Consider the following 25,898-nt stretch of genomic DNA (forward strand, 5'->3'; position numbering starts at 1 on the left):
GCATTCCGTACAAAATCAGTTACTACAACCATGATCAAAGTAGAAAATTGTTGTTATTAATACCGAACATTTCAATTATTATATATATATTTGGAATATGAATATATGAATTTAAGTTAATGAAAAGATTATTACCTTTATATTAGATAAATCTTAAATTACCAATTAGTTTGAGATTTAATATCATACATCCATATATGAGTAAGGCCGTATCATAGGAATTTCATTGGTGAATCCTACAAATTAAAATTCAACATGCTGCCCAGCAAGTAAAACCTGGTCGCAGTTTCAAAGAGTTGTAATAGTGCGAGCTTTCAAAAATTTGTGAGTCTTGTTAGTTTTCCACATGAAATAAAATCCAGTCAGTAAACAGGACTGAGCAGTGCATTGCATACATGGAAATTTACAGAAATAGGATGACAGAAGGATACAAAAATAAAGACTAACATAAGGAGAGGATGAAAGATAGAAAGTCAAAAACAAAGAAATTTTAGAAAATGAGAAAAGCCAATATGAGAAAGATGAAAAAAAGTGGTCACATGACTTCAAGTCACCATCGCCAGAATTCGAAATAAGGATGGGAGAGGAACGTCACGGTCGAATAAACTCTACATCCTGTAGGCTCTATTGTCCTCTTTCGAAAACTCTCTTAACATTTCTAACATATCGCCACATGCAGTATGAACTAACCAATTCATATACCATGATTATATCAAAGAATTTCTAGTATTTAAATGCCTCTCTCTCCCCCCAAAGAAAAAAAAAAGGCTTCTAATATGCCAGTATCACTAACAGCAAGCACATACCAAAGCAAAACAACTGGTACATTAAAAAGTAATTTTATAACTTTTGAGATACCAACGTTGGAAAAAATATGCTATGTATTTATTGGTTCGAAAATTGGAAAAATTCAGTAATACCATGATGTATCCGGCATATAACAGCGTTTTTACCCTATATTCAAAATCAAATTCAAATGTTCCCTATGGCAAACCTAACACTACCACCATGCGGATTGACCACTACATTACTATTTGGTAAAATGCCTCTTCAATTATGCCAATCCTTTATTTGCCTGATTGTACAGGCAGTCACAAAGAGATTTGTTTACATGATACTGTAAGCATTACTTATTATTACATTGTTCTTAAGGGTTGTTCAGATATGGCGAAGTAAACCGCCACAGAAAAAGCTGAACAAGCCTTACCTTGCCTTAACCACACCTACAATGGACAACGGAAATGGCAATTGCATGCAATGTGAGCCATACAACATTTGACGATTATCCATCTAAATATGACAATCTCTTGACAGAACTGTTTGCAAAACGGATCTTTCTTGTATGAATAATACTACTAATTAGTCATGTCAAGAGATTTGTCATTTTTGGATGAAATAACTGGGGGAAGAAGCACTGCATGCCTTACAGGACACATTAGACTACAAGGCATTGCTCAAATATAACACTCCTTGAAAATGAGAATGATTCAATTCGAGGAGTCATTGACACAAAGATGTAACTCCATTTTGGCCATTTTGAGAAAAAGTGTTTTGTGTGTCACTGAGCACTTGGGCCTTAAAGGGTTAAGTCTATGTTTCACTAGCCATTGACTTCAATGGGGTGTTGGGTGGAGTTAAGTCTTTGTGTTTCCTGGAAAGCCCACATTTTTCTAAACATTTTGATAAAATTTTGGCAAAATATGGAGTTAGGTCTTTGTGTCACTGAACCCTCGAAATAAATGGGGGAAGAAGCACTGCATGCCTTGCAGGACACATTACAAGGCATTGCTCAATTATCCCACTCATCTAAAATGAGAAAAATTCAACTGATATTTGACCTTTACATACATAATACTCTGACAGAGATGATCCCGAGACTACCTGAAGCTGTTGCAGTTTAATACGAGTTGCTAACACATCGTCTTCCAAGCACCAACCCACGTTTCACCTACGTCATGAATCCTCCTCCTCTAGCTCCTCCTCTGTCTCCTCCACTGACACTGCATTGTTGTTTGGGTTGCTCGTGGAGCCCGGCTCAACCCCTATCGTCGACGAGTCGCTCCGCAGACGTTGCATGATGATCGTACGACAAAGAGGGCACTGTTCGAGCTGGATTGCACAGTCTGGGCAGAAGCCGCTATTGAGCACCAAAAAAAAATAAAAAAATGTTGATGTCTAATAAATGGATGTAGACCTGGGCCCCATCTTACAAAGAGTTGTTTTTGATCCAAATCAATCGCAAGTCCTCCAATCAATCGCAAGTTTGCAGTCTCTTATCTCTTATGTACATAGTTGTAGGTGATATCATTTGCAAATAAGTTTCCATTGATATCAACTCTTTGTAAGACAGGGCCCACAATTTCCACGGGACATAACTTCAGGTAGCGTGAAAACTATTCAAAAACCTAAATTCAACCCAGTTCACTGCCGTGTGGCATAACGTACAAAGCGGTACATGGCCGTAGTTTTGATTTTACCAGAATGCGTGGCAGATACAGCCATTTTTTTTAACGAGGAAAAAAATTTGTCTAAAGTTGTGCCAAATTTGGGCCCCTTTGGAAAGTTTACGGTGCCACAAACTTGTTCCTACCCTAGACCCCAATATATTATACTGATATTTTTCACAAATTTAAAGATAAAGTTGAGAACTGATCATGCAATTGCATTGTGAAAGAAAAGGTGTGAAATGGATCAGAAAAATTTGATCATGTAGCATGAAAGTATTGGTGTGTACGGCAAGGTTCTGGAGTCATCAAAACCATAATAAATTTGGCCCAGTCTTGGTAAAGTAACAAGCACTGTACACAGAAAGATGTATATAGGACTACACATGGTGTCGGGCCCTGACTTACCTTGATTTCCTGATCTTTCTTTGCTCATTACTCAGCCAGTATACATTTTCTACCAAAAATGTTTGGTAAATAACATTTATTTGTAATCTTGAACATTCAGTGTAAGTTTTGTTTGATTCAGTGAGAATTCATTTTCTTTTTTTTTTACCAGAACTCAAGTTTATCTTTAAATCTTGGATTAAAAACCAATGACACAACAAGAGAGGTTGATTTTCTCACCCGTGTCCACATGGCCTGAAGGTTACACTGGCTTCCTTGTCAAAACACAAGCTACACGCCGTTTCACTGATGCTCATCTGGTGAATCAGCTCCATCTTTTTATGCCTGGAGGGAAAAAGGAGAAGGAGAAAAGAAATATGAGGTACAGTGTATCAATACACAACATTCTTACCATAACAATTAGTAAATTGTTCATATAATTGGCTAATTACATGGCAACGTCATTCAGTGATTTACAGGGTGTCCCAGTAAAAAGTACAAATGTTTGTTAACTAATTGATGGAAGAAGAAAAAAAAATTGTTTTAGCAAATTCAATGAAATTTGCCCAAATACTCTTTTTTGATGAACTGGGGACAGATATTTACCCTGGACAGATTTAAAACATGAAAAAATGTCTACCGGTAGTTGAAAATTTTGATTTTTTTTTTTTTTGATTTTTTTTATTTATTTTTTTTTATTTTTTATTTTTTAGCCCAAAATGTTGAATTAACCCTTTGCTATTTTGGTTGAATTCAATCAACTGGGTCATATTCATCCTGGTTTAGATTTTTGATATTTTTAAAATAAAATAGTTGAAATTTTTAGATTTTTGGCCAATAATGCTGAATTAACCTTTATGTTCATCAAATTTCATTGTTTTGAGTCATTCAGTAATCATGATTTAGCTATATTTGGTCGAAACCATATTGAAAGATCCCATCACCGATGTAGTCAACACTACCTATACATGCCCTCAAACTGAGCAGGGGGGTGTTTCACAAAGATCCTAAATTGAACTTATCTCTATTAAAGTTGAAATTAACAATTATGGAAAGCTGTTAGCATCTGTGAAAATATTATGTAAAAGTTATTTTAAAATGCATAAAACGTCGATTCAAATCGTTCATATTTTCTATTATCAAGGAGATTTTGTGTTCTTGATGTGGAATTTATGTAAAGTCTAAAATACTTGAATTTTACTTGAAGGTTACAAATGGCTCTCCATAATGTTTAGGTCCAACTTAGAGTTAAGTTTGACTTAGGATCTTTGTGAAACACCCCCTGGGCTGGGCTGTACATGTTACAACCCTCCCTTACCTTGGAAGGATCTTCTTCTCCTCAGCCGTAAGCTTGGCATACTCATTGAACGTTCTGAATGGACCAGCAGGAGGGTACTTGAAGGGGGTCAGGCCAAAATTAAACTCGCACTGTTGGAAGGACATGAAACTAGCAGCAGCGAAGAAGCCAGTCCTGCATTAGCAATATAAAAAGATGATATCATAGTACACAAATTCTGAATCCCCTGTCGTTACAGCCTTTTAATATTCCTCCAAAATATGAAAAGTTGGAACTTGGCAGCTATGTATATGAGGAAGACCTGCATATGCATCAGTTGGACCATGCATTAACAATAGCGAGCAGAATTAATTTGAATATCAATTGACAACTGAAACTGTGACACAACCAATGAAGTCTATGGACCATTGTAGCAGCATCTTAAGTATTTATATCAGAGCACCTGTTGAAAGGAGTGCACTGATCTGCCTTCAGGAATCGGCTAGTTCTTACACTAATAGTTGTGTTCTTTTTTCAGACCGCGAATGCCTTCAAAATGCATGGTTATTGCTCTTAATTCTTATTTATGCCATTATATGCCATAATAATAATACACGGGCCAGCTGGTTGTGCGTATTATAACCAATACGAAAAAGCCAACATTGGCATTGGTTGGAACAAAACGTATAAGGCGCTATCTCATTTTTTCAACGGCCAGTTCAAAATCATAGAATATTTGTGGTGCCTCACAAATATAAGAAATGGTTATATTTATGGATATTTCAGCCATTCTGAACCGATTTTTTCATTTATATTGTATATTCTTTAATATATGACACTCAGTTTTTCATTAACTTACAACAAAAAAAAAATTTGTGTAGCGCCCCCTGCAACAAATTTCAACTATCCCTTTAGGCTAAGGGGACGGAGAAAAGTCAGTAGTCAAGAGGTTAGTAGTTTGCAACACACTTACTGAGCTGATGCAAAGACCTCACTCTCAGGGGGAAGGATGTTACCGTTGAGTGAGAAAGCCATGTACTTCTTATCCAGGTCCAGTAAGAACCCAACGATGTCACCTATGGATGGAACACAAATCAAGTAATTGTTATCATCATTACCTATCATATGAATCAAGACAAGAAGAAGTGGAGGGAGGGAGTGTCATGGCGCCAAAGTCTGAATCTCCTGGCATAAATGATTGAGATGTGCCAATAGGGCGTTGTGGCGTGCGCCTGTAATCCAGCTAACAATGGAATTTACAAACTGATTCAGTCGAGGACGCAGATTCGAAATTGAGTCACGTCTTTCAAGGGAGGGGCACACTAACACAAAGTGATGGGACATTAAAGATTGGTCCACAGACTTAAATAATCATATCTAATTGATACACGTCTGTAAAAACCCAAGTACACACACACACACACACATGTGTACGACAACCATGTTTATCCTACTCACTTACAAAGATTGCAGTGGGTTTCGACAGTAACCTTGCCTTTGTCTAATGAACAAGGGAGGGGCACACTAACACAAAATGATGTAACTGCAGCTATACCACCATTATCATATCCCCAAAGGTTACTATTTATGCAGGTTGTTATCATTCATTAGCAGCTATATTAGCATCAACTCTTCTGCTTCATATTAAGTTACATCACATCAGGGCCCCGTCTTACAAAGAGTTACGATTGATCCAAATCAATCGCAAGTCCTCCAATAGTTAAGTTTGCAGTCTCCTATCTCTCATGTACATAGTTGTGATTGATGTGACATCTTTGTAAGACGGGGCCCAGGTGTACGTCACTAGTCACATTATTTGAATTTTCAAGAAGTTCAGACAAACGGCCTGAAGACGTCGACTAACCTGACTTCCAGGGAGGATGGCGATGTGTTCTGCTCTTAGCGTTATACCAGTACAGCTGCCTGCATCCATCATAGGAGAAGGAATACTCATCATCACCTATACCAAATCCTTCCTGTTTAATAGAAGAAATGAAAAAATACAAAAAAGCGTGGTCAAAGGAAATTAAGTGATTTTTTTATAAAAACATTTAAAATTGTTCAAAGAGAATTCAGAGATTTTAATTTCATATCAGTCATTTAAAGATAAAGGTGAGTTCTGGTAATGCTATTGCATTGTGAAGTAAAAGGTGTGGAATGGATCAGAAAAAGTTGATCATCTAGCATATAAGTATTGGTGTGTACTGCAAGGTTCTGGAGTCATCAAAATCATAATAAATTTGGCCCAGTCTCGGTAAAGTAACAAGCACTGTACACAGAAAGATGTATATGGGACAACACAAATAGTGTCGGGGCTACTATACATTGGTTTCCTTATCTTTCTTTGCTCATTACTCAGCCAGTATACATTTTCTTCCAAAATTGTTTGGCACATGACATTTATTTGTAATCTTGAACATTCAGTGTAAGTTTTGTTAGATTATGTGAGAATTCATTTTCTTTTTTTTTTACCAGAACTCAAGTTTATCTTTAAACATAACTGCCTGCCAAATAATGTTAATTTCAATTGCAAAGAGTCTAAAGTAGTTTAGTAAACATTCTGACAAACATTCGGAACAGGTAAAAACTGAACGAGCATTTTTTCTGCAAGAAATTGTTTTGACTATTGGTGACCTGAAAAAAGAGGCTCAACTGCAACTATAGCTGTAGGAATACATTTCATGATATAATTTTACTTACATGATTGAGGAATTTGCTGTTTTTTGTTGCCCAGCCGATCTGCATGACACCGTTCGTGATGACCCGTACTTCGTAATACCAGACACCTTCATCCACACAGAATGTACAGCGGACACTCTCAAATGATAACACATCGCTCCTTGCCTTGAGGAGGGGAAAAAGGGGAATATATAATTATTATTTTTGAACATATTTTAGGAGTAATGAAAGTAAAAAAAATCTGTTTTATTTGTATCTATTGGCATGCTTTTGGATGATACTGTATGGGAGTTCCAAGATGAATGTAAGTGTCCCCAATATATGACATGGCATAATGGAATAATAAAAAGAAATTTGCGATTGAAAGTACTATTATACTTGAATAATAATAATAATAATAATATACCGTACTTATATAGCGCATATCACAATTTGTCTCTATGCGCTGTAAGAAAGAGTAAGAAGGAAAAGTGGATAGAGTAACATAAGAAGAAAGAATATATACTTGGATATGTACCAACAATAGTAGGACTATCAACTTAATGAAATCACAAGTTAAACAAAAAAAATCTTGTGCTGTCAATAGTTTCTACTTGGCCATTAAAATGGGGAAGTTGTGGGCTCATTTGGAGAGAATTTGGAGAGATAAAAGAAAGTGTCAAATTTTCACTGCATCTCTTCTCATTGCAGGTCATTTCACTTGAGTGCCTCATTAACAACATACAATGGTGACGGCAAGAGAGTCCTTTATAATACGCCCTTCTTTATCCTTCCATCATGTTCTTGTGGAAACCTGCTTAATGCCTAATTAACCATCAATAGTATTCCCAGGGCCCTCCTTAATTAAGCCCTCTTTATCCTTAATCCTTCCATTGTGTTCTTGTTGAATACTGGCCGCTTAACACCTCACAGGGGTGATAGTGAGCACTATTTTTTTCCCCCTCAACCATGCCCCCCTTGAGTAAAAAAAAGAAAGAAGAGGATTCAGGGGGGGGGAAGAAAAAAGAAACAAAAATCTGGAAAAAATTGGTTCATTCTTCTTTATTCCTCTCTTTAATATGACAACAAAAGTTTGCCACAATCAACCCATGGCCTACATATCTTACTTTTATGAGAATCTTTACATTTCTTTTATGGTTCTTTGGGGGGGGGGTAAGTCTTTTGAGGATATAAAAAAAAGAGGCTGTGGGTCTTTTTGATTGCCCGGTTTCAGCCCTCTTTCAAACAAAGATTGTGCCTTAACTAGCACTAGACCAAAATGCTATACCTAACCCTAGACATAACCTAAAACTCAATTACAATCCTAACCCTAACCCTTGGACAAATTAAAGCCTGGAGCAATTGTCACTGCAGTACATTTTGGACTAGTTTGAAGACACTGACACTGACCCTTGTCAAACGTAATGCAAAGTAGAGGGCCTGAGCAAGGAGACTATACACAGATGCAGTAAGTAGGCCATGTACTAAACAGAGACTGACAAAGTTAGGCTCTACTCTAGAATTTATGGAATTGTGTTCAGGCGACAAATGAGAGGCTATGCCTGCATACAAATGTCGGATCACCGCTATGGGCAACAACGGGGCGTTGTGGCGTGCGCCTGTAATCCAGCTAACAATGAAAGCTACAAACTGATTCAGCCTAGGATGCAGGTTCGAAACGAGTCACTTCTTTTGGATAGTGACGTTAAAGGTCGGTCCCCAGACGTAGATAATCATAATATCCGATCGATACACGTCTGTAAAAAAAACCAATTACACACACACAACAATTTTTGTCCTTGGGGGACATAGTCTTACCTCAAGGCCATTTGGAGATATCTTCAAGTACTCGCTGACATCATTATCGTTGAGCATGGCGTTCAGTCCATCAAGATCAATGGTTTCATAGGTCAGTGACCTTCCCTGTACAAAGACTGATAAATGGATTCAAAAAACATTTATTGATATGTCAACAAACCCTTTTGGAAACTTAACTCTGATATCACTTTTGAAACCCTTAAATTAAGTAAAACTTAGAATTTGAATAACTTGGCTCATAACTAATACCTACGCTACTTCCTTGACTTCCTTGACTGACTCTACTGCTGCTACTAGGCTCTACTTCTACTACTTACCAATATTCCCACAACTTTTTACCACCACTAATGTTTCTACATGTACTACACCTATTAATATTTCTCCTTCATCTGTAGTAATACAACAGCAACAACTACCGGTACTATAAAAAAGGCTACTTCTGCAACTGCAATTTAACAATACTGGTCATAGGTCACCTATCAACACTAGCATATAAATTGCAACTTCACTTTGGTGCTGTGACTGATGTTGAGTAAAATTTAGTACAGTCAAACCTGCTTTAGTGACCACCTGTCTTCAAAAGACCATTTTTTTTTCTCCTTTGAAAATGGTTTCTCATTGAAACATGTACTAAAGGAACCTGTCTACAAAGACCACTTTTTGTGTTTCCCTTGGGCGGTCGCTATAGATAAGTTTGACTGTACAATCTTATAATCTCCTGAAGCATTCATGATATACTCACAGACATTGTCAAGGCACCATCTTGCGCAGAATCCGACCTGCCTGTGGTCTAGGTCTGAACTCTCAGCCCACTGGGCCAGGGGTACCAGCTTTTCAGCAATGCCCGCCTTCTTTATCGTGAGCTTGTTTTCACCTGGGAAAGAATCACATTGTTTGCCATTCGTTATAACTCATAGACTTTCAAATCCTCTCTTTCCTGTATAACCTTTGACCTTTGACTTACTTAACCTAAAATACAATCATATCGTCTTCTTACGGTGATACAAATTTTCACCTGAAGCTTACCTGTTTATCACTAGTGGTTCTTGAGATATCACAAGAACGAAAGAGACGGACAGAGAAACAACCCCCAACAAATAATTTCTCCAGCTGTCTGGCACCACCTTTGGCGGGCGGATGCATACAATTAAAAAAAAAATTATACTGCATTACATCTGCACCAGGCATTTTAATACTAAATATGGCACAAATATATCTGATTGACATGATAACTATCCAATCCATGATTCCATTTTCTTGACACAATATACCTCTCTTCTGAAACATTTACATAGACAATGAAAACAAATTAAAACTACAGAGATATAGAAAATAAGAGGAAGAGAATGAGGGAAAGGAGGGGGATCAGGGGCAAGAAGGAGTGGGGGATATATGAGAAAGATAAGAGACAGAATAGAGGGGAGGGGGAAAGAGAGAGAGAGAAGGGGGCAAGAGGTATGGTAGAGGAGTCAGAGATAGGGTCAGAGCAACAGGAAAGAACAGATGAAATATATAAAGAATATGGTTAGGAGTAATAAGGACAGTATGAAAGGTAGGGACAGGAACAGAAGAAGAAAAAAATGATAGATAAAAAAAATGTATACTCACTGGTTTGTGAAAACTTCTCAAGAGCAATGAGGGCATACAATGTTATTTGTGGATTTACTTTGCTGGCCTGCAAAATAAATATGAGAAAAGGAAAATAAAAGAATAGATTTTTTTAAAATACACGATACTACAAAAATAAGCAAAGGATACCAGTATGTACCTGATTGGAAAGCCTTGTTGAGATGTGCAACGGTTAATAATAATATAATAATATTTAATTTTTATATAGCGCTTAATACAAATGTCTCTAAGCGCTTTACAAATATACTATTACCCCGGTCATTGGATTCAGTGCTTCCCCGCACACACTGTGTGCACAATCTCCACTCCCTGGGGAACATTCCAGCCGGGCGTTACTTGACGCTCACAATCTGTTTGACCAACAATGACGCCCACATCCTACCGGGTACCCATTTGACACCTGTAGCGTTTGTATTTTTTAATAACGTAAGTTGTAATAGAGTGGTGAAGTGTGACGTCATCAAAAATCTATTTTTAGAATTTCTCAATTTTTTCTTCATATTCCGAAAGAACACCAAAAATAATGTCCAAATGTCGAAAATCAATTGAATATGTTAAGCATTAGCTGAGTTATGACCATCTGAATAATTATATGACCTATGGGAACTCAGTGTTATATGCTCTGGCTCCTAACCATATTTTATAAATGAGGTTGCTACATGTATTTACACACTTACCAATAAACTGAACAAGTACTCAATGATTTCTGGCACTAGAAGGGAGACACTTTTGGGACCAGCCAGCTTCTCTGCGATGCAGCCCAGGACGGCCGCAATGTTCCGATGACGCTGAGGTTTACACTTGGCCTCGCTCGCTAGATGGGCAGATATACCAAGGGCTTTGTACAACCTTTGGACAGTTTCCTAATGGAAAATTAAATGCAAAGAAAATATAAGCACATTCATATATTTACTGCAAATTCCTCGGGGGTGTTTCACAAAGCCTTTTTTCAATGACAACTGACAAAAAAAATCAGTGACAAATCTGCTGATAACCAATCAGAAGCAAGGATTTCAGTAGCTTATAACAAACACTGTCATTTGTCACTGATGACAAGTTTTGTGAAACACCCCCCCCCCCCCCCCCCCCCCAGATTTCTAGGCCCTGTCCAGTCGCCAGAGATTTGTATTGATTAGAATTTGATATTAATTATCAAATATCAAATGTGAAAGGGTCTACACACCATGACAGGGACGGGCACTTGTAAATAAGACAGGTTATATTTTCATCTAAAGGTTTTAAAGATGAAGTTGAGTTCTGGTCATGCGATTGCATTGTGAAAGAAACGGTGTGGAATCGACCAGAAAAGGTTGATCATCTAGCATATAAGAATTTGTGTGTATTGCAAGGTTCTGGAATCATCAAAATGATAAGAAATTTGGCCAAGTCTTGGTAAAGTTACAAACACTGTACACAGAAAGATGTATATGGGACTACACGAACACATGGGGTAAAAATCGTACCCGGATTTTTATGATGTTACATGACATATTTAGAATATGAAGGCATTTGAAGAGCCATGCTTTTCAGGCACATCGCTGTATAGATGTATTGGGAGCTATATAAAAAGCGGACTATTATTATTATTATTATCACTACCAACTAAAGAATAAAAGTGTGAAAGAGGTAAAAAAAAAAAGGGGGGGGGGGGGTGTCTACTCACCATGGTGGGGAGGGGGCACTCATCTATAAGAAGGGTGATTACAGCAGGTCCCAATGGGTCATCCATTGGGATCACTCTAATCATCGCCTGGACTACCTTCGACCATCCATTTTCTGAAACAAAACATACATGTAATAAAACATGAAATAAATTAATAATCACTATCAAATTTGGGTTTATATGTAACATAGATTAGCTTGAAATAATCAAAGGATTTTTGATTTACACTATGAAAGCAATGCATTTTAATAGCCAAAATTTCACTAAAAATATGGAAGTTGATCATTGAGCAAAATACTAAAACTTTTAATGTCTGACATACAGTAGGATGTAAATGTACCATGATATGAGAACATTCAAATTTCAATGATATATTATGCCATAATTATGGCATGAATTTTAAATAGAATCAAATACAAATGCCATTAATTAAAAATCCACTGAGAATTCGCCATAAAAGAACAGTAGAATAGTACACAGTTCATTTAGTACCTGGTAAACATGATGACATAGATAAAAGATGACATAGATAAAAGATCACACAGATGTAATGATTCTGTATCTTTTTCTGTATGTATCCTGTAAGCTGGTAATGCTACATTTTCCATGCAATACCAAGCTACATGTATGGTCAATGCTAAGTAAATTCTTGAATTCAAGCGAATGGCGACCTAATTAGGGGAAATTCGCAACACTTACTGTAAATTAGAGGAAATTTTCTGTAAGGCATTTCGTCAAGAGGCCTATTAGCGTGTGATCATTAGTGGATAATTATCTGTCATTTATGAGCAAAACTCTCCCTAAAATTAATTAAATAAATTAACCTTTACTTTAGGAATTCCAAAGAGTTATAATTGGTCTAGTGGACAAGGGGTTTGGGCTCTTTGAAATTTTCTTACACCGAGGCATTAGTAGACACTTTTGCAAATATCACTGATTGCTGAACTCCAAATGTGTGCTGTACTTGAACCTGTCCATATGTAACTTAATTCTATTCTATCCCCTCCTCCCTCCCCTCCACAAAACATCCTTGTGTACTGTAAGCCAATATTGAACATAGATGGTAAATGAAAGGTATCACTATGAACATGGAGGACAAAGAAAGCGGACAAAATATACAGTTCCTCAGGTAGACAAAGGAACATCCCTTCACTGCTATTATGTAAAAAGGTGAATATGCATGTGACACCTGTTCTACACATTTCTACATAATAGCAGTGAAGGGATGTTCCTTTGTCTCCCTGAGGAACTGTATATTTTGTCCGCTTTCTTTGTCAGTCATATTCATAGTGTATTATCAGGGAAAAATTATATGAAAGGACGAATCCTGAAGGAAATTGGGCTTTTCTTATCACGGTTTTATGCGTTATTATGTGACTATTAGTATTAATTACAAGTATTTTTTCCCTTCCCCCTCCCTGTTTTTTTTTTTGAGAGAGAGGGGGAGGGGTCACTTTTGCTCTTTCTAGAGTTTGCAGGAATTTTGTAGGAACAATTTTTTTTCTTCTCTGGAAACAGACAACTGAAAGAATATTCTTTTCAAATGTTTTCAGTTCCCATATCATTTTCTAAATTTTCCAACTATTAATAGGTCAGAGTACCAGAATTTACATGATTTTTTTCATCATGAAGCTCATATAACAAGGAAATGATTACATGTAGCTTCCACACACATGTACATGCCTGAACTATATTGTGAGTCCTAACCTACATGTAGTAGCAGTGTTGCAATGATTAAATAATTGGTTACGGATTCAGATAATAAATCATCTTTACAGGATAGGGAAAAAACATTGATTTTGTGAGACACCATGTGTCATCTCGTGCACACACATTATATAAATAGATTTGCTAACCCGGATACACACATGTCTATTGTGTTCTAAGTTTCTAACCCATTTTTGCCTAGAATACATATACATGTATCATGTACACTGTAGAAGATTAACCCCATTTGTGGCTCTTTGCCCCCAAGTTTTTAAAACAATTGTCATGAAAAGCACTTATAAAATACAAGTGTTAAATGTATATTCCATTGGATGAATTCCACGATAAGGGTAGGATAAGGGATGTGTATGTGTTTGGGGGGGGGGGGGGATAGGGTTGTGTGTCTGGACACTTAACAAAATAAAACCTGCTCTTTTGCTGTTGCAATTTAGAAAAAAATCATATAAAATAGCAATAACTGCCAATATTATTAGCCATTTTTATGATATTTACAACACGTCTGTTGAAAGATTCATGAAAATTCAAGTGAAAAAGTGATCTACATGTATTCACTGTTTGAAAACGGGCTGTCTGAACAACCAACCTGTCCAGACACACAACTTGTGGGTATACATATTTCTGTTTCAGGATGAAAAATAGAAATATTGGTTAAAAACTTAAAAAACAATGGTTGGGACTTGGGAGGGTTTGCTGGCTAGCCGTCCACTGCATACATGTAGAAGAGGTTAAATACAAAGAACCAATCATAAACCACAGGTACATGTATGTCTACAATGTGGGAGGCCTATGACATTCATTCTTCCTACATGTACATGCATTTATACAACACAAAGGCCCGAATTCACAAAGCAAGGTTTGAGCTCAGACCAAGGTTTGAGCTCAAACCTCCTTTTGTTTCGCCAAACCTCCTTTTGTTCTTTACAAACCAGGTTTGTAAAAAACGCATAAAACATATCATATGACGTACGAAAACCAAGGTTTGTCGACAAACCTCCTTTGTGAATTCGGGCCAAAGGGATTTGGGGGTGTATTTAGAGTCATGGATTGAAAGGTCACAATTTTACATTTACATTAATTCAACTTCTTATTCGTGTAGGCTCGTAATTTCTCTGAAAAATTGTGAAAAGAGAGCCTTTTCTAACAGATTCCTTTTCAATATATACATTTACAACTGTAATACAATGCTTAATTTTATTGTCATTCATTTCTTTCAAAGAAATCCTCACTCGAGTCACGACAACTAGTGAAAATCTAAGCTACCTTTCACTAATGATTAACACAGTAGCCTACAAATACATATTGTGTACACACATGCAGTGTCTCGATCTTGCTATGCAACACTAGAAACACTCCTCAGAGTGACTCATTCTATGAGAGTGCCATCCAAATTCAAGGATGGAAATCATCGCATTCACAAGGGAATCGACGTTTGGTTATGAATGTACGGCAAGGGTCTGTCTGCCTGCCAGGCCACTTTCTTGACAATAACAGGATGACGGACTTGCTACTCTACCGCTAGATTTCGGTTTTAAGGCAAACTGACCCTCGTTTATAGGTACTACATACATGTAATATTACAATTAGGAGTGCACTGTAGCTACATGTACATGTAATAGGGGTTACGTTGACATTACAAAATTTGTAATATCCAGGGGTGATAGTGAGCACTAAAAAAAAAAAAGGCTTTTTGTTTTCCCCTCGACCACGCCCCCCTTGAGTAAAAAAAAAAAAAGAGGATTCGCTGGGAAAAAATGGCATCTCACAACATTCCCCCCTTTCGAGTAAGAAAATTGGGAGTAAGAAAATTGGGAGAAAAAAAATAGGGCAAAATAGGGAAGAATAGAGAAAATAAGAGGGAAATCGGGAAAATCAGGATAAAAAGGGAAGAAAGAAAAAATTGGTAAAAAAAAAAAAAAAAAAAAAAAAAAAAAATCTGGATTTTTTGTTTTTGTTTTTAAATCGGGAAGAAGAAAAAAAAATCGGGAAACCGATTTAAATCGGGTTTTTATCACGCCTGAATATCATGGTTCAAAGGTGGAAAATGAATATGGGATGAATCATTTGGGGATTGTGATTTCAATTACATATAATTTCCGTTTTAATTTACCGGTACAATATCCCTGACTGCCCTGAGTATGCGCACATTTAAATATAATTCATAACCTTGAATATAATCGTCAATTTTTTTTGACAGATGTACACTTTATGCTACGGTCACAAAAGTTTTGTACGAACGATAATTTTGTACGAATCTCTGTTTTTTCATTGTCTGAAAATCGTTCGTACGGCTTTCGTAGCAGTTCCTAATGGCAAAATAGCATGTACAAATCTCATGAAATCAATGCATTTTGGTAAAGAAGAATATGCTGTGGTACTGTACAATATTGAATATTATTATTATTATTATTATTATTATTAATATTGAAATTTGATCACCACCTCCCCCTGAGTTTAACATCATTTATACCGTCTTGATATTCTTTTATCTATCTTGTGAGTTCGGTCAAAAATGGGATTACATTAGTTGAGCCATTTAAACTGCTTCAAATACAGGTACTATCATACCGATATAAAATCCAATTTCATGTAAATGTAATTTTATGCATCAGTACACGACTACTGCAAAGTAGATGTTTTCTTACAATACAGCTGCTACAATGTCATAGTGAAATAACATGCTTAAAGGTAAGGCTGTGCACAACAGTGTAATGAGGTACCCGAGTACACTCCCAGGTTTACAATCGAATACTTGAATATTCGGACGCCATGTTTTTTTATAATTTTTTTGATTTTTTAATTTTTTTTTTGATTTTTTGATTTGTTTTATTTTGTTGATTTTTTTGCCACTACCATACCACTGGTGCAGTATCCCAGTATCGCCGAAAACGCATGCAACTTTACTTCGAGTTGCAGTTGCAGGCGCCGATTTAATAATAATAATAACAGTAAACAATGCTGTTTTAAAAACCAAAGATGGCAGAATAATCCATTGTCCTCCGAGTCCAAACAAAAATCCAGACATTTGGTCCCAGTTTCTGAGTGGTGAGTTTGACAGTGCTCGAGTTGGGAAACATTTTTACCGACGGTACCATGCCAGCGGCCGCCGCTCTCCCTGGCACGGGTAAGCGTTGGCCTGGACATTTTTTTTATTTTTAATTTTTTTAAAATATAATATAATTTAAATATTCGGGTACGAGTAGTTGTCAACCGTGCGTGTACTCGAGCATTCGACTACCCGTCGCAGCCTTACTTAAAGGTATTACAAAATTTTGGTATGGGGTCATGAATTTGGTTCAAATTAACATATTGGAAGCATATGCGTTCCTACATTATTCATTGATCTTTGTCCCAGTTGAAATCAATTGTAAAGTTATGAAATTATAAATAATAAACTATTTATGTTGTATAGCTCCCTCTCAAGGTCAAGATATCAATTTAGCTATGAAACAATGTTTCTTGACAAAAATTGACCGATTAGCTATTTCCGTTTGGAAATTATATATCACAACTACATATTCTGAGATTTTCATGGTCGCAGCTACCATTGTACGGCCGTAGGCGCTATTTGAAATTTGTCAAAATTTACCGGGAGCACCGGTAAATTTTTATATTCAATTTTTCTCAAAAACAGAAGTGTTTTAGGGGTTAATTGTTTTAGTGCTTATAATAAATCCACAGGGGCATCCAAATGTATACAAATTGTAAAGATTCACTATCCACCCAGTTTCCAAAATTTCCTAAAACTTTGTATTACCAATACCTTTAATCTTCAATGTACAATTTACATGTACATGTAGGTAAATGGATCACAATAGTATTCATGCTTTTCATTGACTTTCTCCTACACAAATGTTTTCACTACCGGTATTCAGGGTCTTAAACCCGGGGGGGGGGGGGGGGGGGGGGGGGGGGGTACTCACGTATATTGGGTATACGGGGATGTGCCGCTCGGAAGGGTGACTTTTTCAGGAAAGATCCTTAGACATGGGTCCCTTTTTTCATTTATTCCTTTCCCCTCTTTTCTCCCTCATTTTCTCCGGGATTTTGGGATTTTCTCCTACCTTGCAAATGCCTAAATCTCTCCCATCTCTAAATAAATGAATCCTTCGGTTGATTGCATTTCCAGTGTACGAGGTGTACGCAGTAGCTCGTAAACTCAACTAGATCCCGGGGTACCACATTTATCACGACCCCATGGGCTCTATACCGGGTACTCATATGGCATAATGCGCGCTAGGTATGGTATCCGCCCGTATAGGGGTCGTACCCCCGGAAACTTGTAGCTCTTTGCACACTGAAAATGATATGATCATCAGCTATACCCTGCGTACCCTCTGTCCAGCAGCCGGGCAGCAGCGGGGCTCAAGCAGGGAGCTATATAGCCAATGCTTGAGAGCTCGTGTACGGGTACGTTAATTAAAACAGGAAAAGTCCTTCAATTAGAACAGATGCTAGAGGTGCTAGCACAGTATAATTATGTTGCATGGTGTTTTCATCTTTATGTGTGTAAACTACTTGTAAACTACATGTTGTATGGTACAGTTTACTAATAAAGAATTTTATCGAGAACTGCAAAATTTTTGGCCATTGCATTAATACACACATAGGTGCATTACTATCCTGGCTGTGTATTAAAAGCTGTGCTATTGATTCTCAACATTTCAAACACCACTGTATAAAACTCAACCAATTTCACTAAAAATCTATACTTTAGTGACAATCGATAAAATCTAAATAGCAGTAAAATACATTTTTTCAACTTTCCGATGTTAGAAAGAATAATTTAAAAAATCAAATTGTGAGTCCACTGTCGAACTTGCCGATCAGCCGCATCGGCATGATTGTGTGCATCTCTGTGTTATGAGTGTATTGACTATTCATGTATTTAAATGCTGCCTATTAACGCGTAGTGCAGTGCTAAAGGTCAATATGCATTAGCGTTGACTCTCCATATGCTTTGCTGTAGTGTATTATTACAGCTTTAAAAATGTAATATTTGACGTTTGAAATCCTTAGATATGGGTCCATTTTTCACAAAAAATCCTTAGACATGGGTACCTATTTCAGCAAAAGGACCCTTGGATGTGGGTATGGGTTCGGAGGTCTCAGCCGCACACCCCCGTCCGACTATAATCCCCCCCCCCCCCCCCCCCCCCCCCCCCCCCCCCCCGGGTCTTAAACATGAATGATTCAAGCAGAAAGGAGAGACCCTGCATACATGTACATCAAAAGATGTTTTGGGTATTGTTTGCTGCAAGCACGCTATTAGACATCAATCCAACTCATCTACCAGCACATTTGACTGTATACTGTATATTATTCATGTCACATAGCAACTTATACAATTTCCTTGAGGTACATGTACAACAGCAGTACATTGCCTGGGTATACTGTAGATCATAATGCAGTGCAAAAGCAGACAAAACACACTTCTTCCTTGGATATGAATATGAAAATTATGAATTAATATTTTTCAAACGAGTAAGCCAGGGCTCAACATTGACAAGTGCCCGCGAAACATGGCCGCCTAAAATTTCAGCCATGACCCCCCCCCCCCCCAATTTTAATTAAAAAAAAAAAAAAATCTTACATAGGGCTAATGCCTACGGACTCTAAAATTTGAAATCCGGACCTGAAAGTTAGTGTGGAGCATTGACGGAGTAAGCAATTCAACTGCCAAGACTCCCCACATCAAGAAACTTTATCATAAAACTACATGTATCTTTTTCATTTGATAATAAAAGAGCATGACAAAATAGGCCACTGCCGCCCCCCCCCCCCTTCTCCCTCCCCATCCACTTTTAGAAAATAAAGGCAATTTTGGTGATCAACATTTACCTAATTTTGAAAATAATCTCATTCAAAGAATTATCTTGAATATGAGGCACTGGTATTTTGCAAATTTGGTATTTTGCAAATTTGGGATTTTAAGTGAATAGTTTTACATAAATATTTGAAGAGCCCATACCTATAGTGATTACAAGTTTACAACTTTAAAAAATTCATTTCTTTCATAATTTTAAGTCAGATTTTATTCAAACTTAGACAATTCTACTTTTCTGATCGTTCTGCTTCCCCTACACAGTAGTTTCTTATCAAGGTTGGATTTCCCGTTAACAATTTCTTGAGACGATGAATCAAGACATTGTATCTCATAAAAGGGCATGTACCTCATCATAAGGGATTCAAGGGAAAACCCCCCAGGCAGCCCATAATTCCATGTACCAGTACATGACGGAATACGGTAGGCTCGTTCAGAGAATCGAAACTACTACAATCAATAATACCAGGATCTATATTTACTGTTCAAATGTTGACTGCAAAAGTTAGGGATGGTGAAAAAACAAGACCATGACTGTCCATGAGCCTTATATTTTCTCATTTCACTAATAATTTTTCCTTTCACTAAAATAATTTTCCATTTTCATGAAATGTACATGTAGGAATAGGGACTCATTCTTGTGTTTCTCTCATATGTAATGGCCATACTTGGATACGAGTCTACACGAAAGCCGGTTTATCTATTCATGCTTTTATGAGGGTTATAAATTGCACATCTAGATCAAATATGCCTATCTGAAAACCACAAGGTGGTTTCAATTTGAAACCAGGATTCTCTGAAATTCAAAGTGTGGTAGTTTCAATATCTAAATCTGTCTCGGACATGTACTGTATGTCTACACGTAATGAATAGTCAATATAGAGACATGCTTTTACATGTACTTGGTCTAATCATCAGACTCCTTTACAGCCCCACTGCACTACATGTACTTATAGCTACTTACGCCCTCTATCTAGCAAACAATGCCTAATCGGTGCATGGTGGTCCCCCATGAAGGCCATGATCCTCTTTTTCTTATGTTAATTGAGAGCTGATTCGATGAGATAACCACCTGTCAGTGACCTCGCAGGGAGGTCTTATCCCCCCTGGCCAAACTAGTGCAGACAGGCTTTAAATGACATCCTCTTTAGTATCATAGTACAATTTAAGTGAAATTTTGCCATCAAATTTTTGGCGCATTTGGGGCTCCCAACACTTTAGAGGGGCTTTAAACACAGTCGTCCCACATGTTGTGGTATGGCTCAATAAGCTTTTGATTCAGAGCCCTAAATATATGGACAGCCATTGGAGTCTTAAAATGAAATATATTCAAAAGCAGAAATTCAAGTATTTTAGACTTTTTATAAATTCCACATCCAGAACATGAAATCTCCTTGATGATAGCAAATATGAATGATTTGAATAAACAATTAATGCCTTTTATAATAACTTTTACAATATATTTTCACAGATGCTAATGGCTTTCCATAAATTTTAAGTCCAACTTAGAGATAAGTTCAACTTAGGATCTTTGTGAAACACTCCCCAGATGAATCAGTAGCAAGAACAATTTCTACACACACTGCATTCTTTCTTGGTGCATGATCGTATTGCGTTAGATGCAAGCAATTTTAAAAAAAGCAAACTAAGCGTTAAAAATAAAATCCTTAGATTGGCAACACATTGTGAGGTTCAAAACCATTACTTTTCAATGAAAATTTGCCACTTTTTCACAAAGTTTCTATTCTAACCATGTATATTATCACCGGCAAAAATGCTAACCTTGTGCAACAAAAAAAGAAACCATGACGGCATCAGAAAAGGAATTTCAAGCAAAAAAAAAAGGAAATCATTAAAACAAAACTTACAACCACGCGCGACACACTTCCAATGCAGAAATTACATTCCTCATGATATTTCCATATTAGGACCTATAATTTTTTTTACAAGTATTATCAGCATTTTATTCTTTTGAAAATATTTACGCCTTTCATTTGTTTTTTCTTCTATTTGTAAATTCGTACTCTTTATAAATCTCTACTAAAGTTTTCTGTTGAAGTAGTGATCTACATTTTAGGGGAACTGGTTGACGTGCGGTATGTGCAACAACAACAACACCAAAAAATAAAATATATTTTATGAAGAAAAAACATAACTACCGTAATTTTGAGAAAGCAACAGAATAATTCAGGGGAAAACAAAATGGTTGGGTTACACAGCAGCAGCCTATAAAGCTACTTACATGTACATGTAGATTTTTAACGGTCATTTATACAAAACTATTCAACTCCAAGCTCTTATTAAAGGCATTGTTTCACAATCAGGCTAATTGGCCACTAAAAGTCAGTGTGCTACTTCCATACAAAGAACTTTGCTAACATTGCTCACATACATGTAGTTGAGTACCGGTAGCTAGCTTGCCATGAGGAATTATAGAGGACCTTTCACACACTGATCACTTAGTTAAGATTTCAAAACTGCTTTTTGGACCACAACCAGAATCTCATTTTTTTGTTTTTTGTTGTTGCAAGAACAAAATGAAGTGATTTCTGGATTGTGGTAAAAATATAAAAAACACTCATACCGTCTGTTTGTTTACTTTGTTGGTTTCTATTATTCTTGTTATTGTGTTTGGGTGTGGGTGTGTGCGGGTGTGTGTGGGTGTGTGTGTGTGTGAATGGGCCTACTATAAACCTTAAAGTAAATTTTGTGGACTTACCTGTTTCAGCTATTTCATGTAATCTCAGCATAGCATAGGGTGGCTCTTGTTCACTGTGAAGTTTAGAGAAAAGAATAAAGCTTTAAAAAAAAAAACAGACCTGTAAATTACCAATTAAAGATTTCCATACGACAGCTAAATAGCTAATACTTATCTACATGTAACTTGTATGTTGCCACATAACATTCTATCTGAACAATCAGAATAATCCCTCAACTGCGATAAAACTGTAAAACTAGAAAATTCTGAAGGCTATATCTGTGGAAAGAAACTATCATCAACTACAACGTGAAGTGTGGGGACTCGTTTCCTTTTCTGGAACAATTTTAAAAGCACATCATGTGCATTTTTTTGTTGCATACGACTTCATGTATCTGGAAAACTTGTGAAACTGTCACAGGTTTTTTTGTGTGAAAAGGTTCCCAGTTTTCTACATTTTTACTAAAATAAAGAGACTCTCTAAATTGTACCGGTACAAGCAAGATTGAAAATATCCATTCACTGTACAACAGGCGAAATTGGCATTATTTTACTGTAAAAAGCTATTAGAATCTAAAATGAATTATCTGACAAGCCATATTTTATCTGTGAGTCTCATGAAAATCCCACTCCTCCATATGGCAAAAAGTTTGATATTAACCAATACAAGTGGTACTCGATTGGGGCATGGATAACTGTCAGTTCCTGTGACTGCCACGTTGTGTTGAACACTGATGCTACAGAATATCTCATGAATGCAAATTAACCCTACTGGTATACAATTTTTTATGGATGGGCTGTTATTTGTTATTCATTAAAATTTAATTAAAATTTGAAGATCATATCTTGTGCATGCATCACGCAATGTTTATGTACATGTACATGAATACTACATGTAGTCCTACATGTAGATGCAATTAATCATTGATTCTTGAGAATCTGTCTTCTTACCGGTAAAGGACATTTAAAGTTAACTACAACTATTTTTTTATCAGGTAATTAAATTCACCAATCAGTCCATTCCACTTCACTGAACCCTCAAAATGTCACCAATAACTTCATGAAAGATTTCTCTATTTGCTTATAAATATCTCATTAGCATAGTAACCAACATTGTACAGTAATGTACACACACATTGATTTAATTGCAGCAACTGTGACGCTGTGACCGTATTGTTAATCTGTGCATAAATGCCACATACATGTACCCAGTATTCCAGTAATGTACATTTTTAAGACTTGTGATAATTTCACTTTTGTCATGATCAACTGATGTGAACGACCATTAATATGAAGAGCAATCCAAACTTTAGAGCAAATTGCTTTCAACTTCCAAAAGGACACAAGTAAAATCTATCATGCATCTTCAGGAATGACAAGAAAGTAGACACGGATGCAAAATACCATGATAGATCATAGCACAAAATGTAGAGGCAGGTTTCACACCCACATAAATTTCCATGGTTTAAAGCTGCAAACACACTTACTTATCCACAAGAGTTCTAATGACTTGCAACGTCCTTAACATGAGCTGATTCACATGCTCTGTCTCCTCATCATCACTGCTGTTCACGTGAGAAATGTCCGAGGTAAAGGTAGGTTGCGCGGCCGCCATGTCTCTGGAAGCCAGCATGTACAGGGGCGTGACCTGAGCCCGGGCCTGCCTGTTCTCATTCAGGGACTGTCCCGATTGCTCCGAGTTGTGATTTGTAGGTGTGCTGTGTGAAGAGGGGTAATCGGTCTCAGAATAACGTCCACCACCGCTGCCATTCCCCCCACTTGCAGTGGTGCCACCATGCTCAAGAGTCCTACGTCTGTGGTCCTTACTGATACATGAGTTGCCCATGGTATTGATGCAATGCCAGAGGAAACGGTAAATCGCTGGCCCAATGTACGGCCACTTCCGCACGACCGTCTCTCGCAGCACAATGTAGGAGTACCAAGCGGAGACGATCATGAATGTATTGCGGTCTGTTTAGAGATGGAAGCAATGTGACATTTCTCCTCTTGAATCTCCTCTCCTTAAGTTCTTCCTTTAAGTTGCACTCCCTGATATCATATCAAAGAAAAGAAAAGAAAATATGAGAAAATTTAGAGTATTTGCCGTTTGTCCAGAATGGCAACATTTGCATGTACAGTAGGTCTAGTACAATTTCACTGTTTTATTGCATGCTTGATTGTTTACCATTGAACAATAAGCTTTGAACAAGAAATAGTACAAATTTTACCTTCTTGAAAGAAACAAAAAATACATGAAGGTACCTTCATAATTTCAAATTCATTGTCAAGTCTTCTCTATGAATAGAATGTGTTCAATCAAGACATTCTACTTTTTAGGTTTAATAATACTTTACATAAACGTGACTTACACATGCAGCGTGGCACACCACACAACATCGCACAAAAGTACAAATTCACTCCACGAAGACTAAAAAAGGATGGTATTTTAACTTGTAAAAGAACAAGGCTATCATGTAAAAAAGATTCCTGGTAAATGTTAAAGCTGCCCTTATAAATTCCCCATAGTGTATCAATTCTGCTGCCCATGGGACTTGTTCTGTTGCCATGTAACCCTAGTATTAAGATGATGATAAAGATGGGTGTGTCCTACTCCAAGACTTCGCATGAACATGAGATCAAAATGATTCCAGAATAATGGCTTACAAATAACCATCAATGTTTTAATGTAATCATCTCTGTACACTCTTGGAATAAGAACAGGTTGCTTGGGATGATTATACTCCATTCATGCCGTTTGATTGAAACAAAGGGTGTTTATTTTTTTAAAATATAGTCTAGGCCTAGATCTAGACCTATTTCACTATAAAAATAAATTCACTTTCATGTTTATCTCAGTCACCAACCAGAATCAGAAATTAGAATATCTTGAATTTAAAAAACAATATAAAAGATGAAAAGAACTAGAGGTCTTGTCCGAGAACACCTAACATCAATATCTGCTTTCTGATATAATACTATTAATAGCAGCATTTCTTCATGATGTTCACCTCTAACTCTTTTTTCCATATTTTGTTTCAGTCTCTATCGCTCTCAGTCTCACTCAGCCAACCACGGCCCACCCAGGACGATCGACGACACTTCATTCATTCAGATCATCCGTCCTCCTCATTCATTCAACTCGCGAAGGGCTACTTCTGTCTTCTAGCGCGGATTAACGCCCTAATAAAAACGTATTTCTCTTACCAACTTCAAAAGAAAGATGAAGTCACAGTTTCATCCTCATGTTCTGATCATTAAGAAATATTGACTTCACTCAATTAATAAAGCCATGTTGTAAATACAGCCCACATACCTAGGAAATGACTTCCCTTTTTCAGAAACCGATACTTGCGAGATTTTTTGTATTGTATAAATCGTCCTTATTCTAGCTCGGCCTATAGAAAATTCGGCTGAAAAAAAACATTTGACTCGCCTTCATCCAGACACCACAAACCCACCAAAAAGTTGCCAGATAATTATGAACTTTAAATTAAAATTCTGATTCCAAAAGAGGCAATTTTGAGCTACGAAATGGAACATAAATTATCCCAATTTGATAATTATCCACAAAAAAAAGAAAGAATTTCTAGTCCCAAAGAAGATTACCGGGCTCGAAGACCAGTGTTAAACCGGTTTTCCTATCACAAGGTATTGTGAAGGTGACAGAAGAATTTAAATAAACTTCTTTGAAGGGATTATCGGATTAGTTTTAATACTGAGCACATCAATTAAGCACAGTACCCTGTCATTTATTAGAGAAAACCTAAGTAATTCAT

The 25,898-nt window shown here is 36.9% G+C and overlaps 1 protein-coding gene across 2 annotated transcripts; it reads right to left on the reverse strand.

The window, feature by feature from the left end:
* Window positions 1–1,632: 1,632 nt before the first annotated feature.
* Window positions 1,633–25,496, reverse strand: LOC576022 (RING finger and SPRY domain-containing protein 1). 2 transcript variants are annotated; one of them, XM_030975345.1, is made up of 14 exons: window positions 25,436–25,496; window positions 23,610–24,171; window positions 22,144–22,196; window positions 11,876–11,988; window positions 10,890–11,075; window positions 10,192–10,258; window positions 9,326–9,457; window positions 8,584–8,699; window positions 6,808–6,951; window positions 5,972–6,083; window positions 5,081–5,183; window positions 4,150–4,302; window positions 3,072–3,176; window positions 1,633–2,137 (listed from the first exon to the last, which is right to left on the reverse strand). In XM_030975345.1, the coding sequence occupies exons 2-14, from the start codon at window positions 24,077–24,079 to the stop codon at window positions 1,954–1,956; spliced, it is 1,938 nt and encodes a 645-aa protein (XP_030831205.1). In that variant the 5' UTR covers window positions 24,080–24,171; window positions 25,436–25,496; the 3' UTR covers window positions 1,633–1,953. The 2 variants fall into 2 exon arrangements, with proteins under 2 accessions (XP_030831205.1, XP_030831204.1); XM_030975344.1 differs by having other exon boundaries at window positions 25,327–25,487.
* Window positions 25,497–25,898: the final 402 nt, after the last annotated feature.

Source organism: Strongylocentrotus purpuratus, unplaced genomic scaffold (genome assembly GCF_000002235.5).
Source record: "Strongylocentrotus purpuratus isolate Spur 01 unplaced genomic scaffold, Spur_5.0 spur5_scaffold_8, whole genome shotgun sequence".
Classification (NCBI taxonomy): domain Eukaryota; kingdom Metazoa; phylum Echinodermata; class Echinoidea; order Camarodonta; family Strongylocentrotidae; genus Strongylocentrotus; species Strongylocentrotus purpuratus.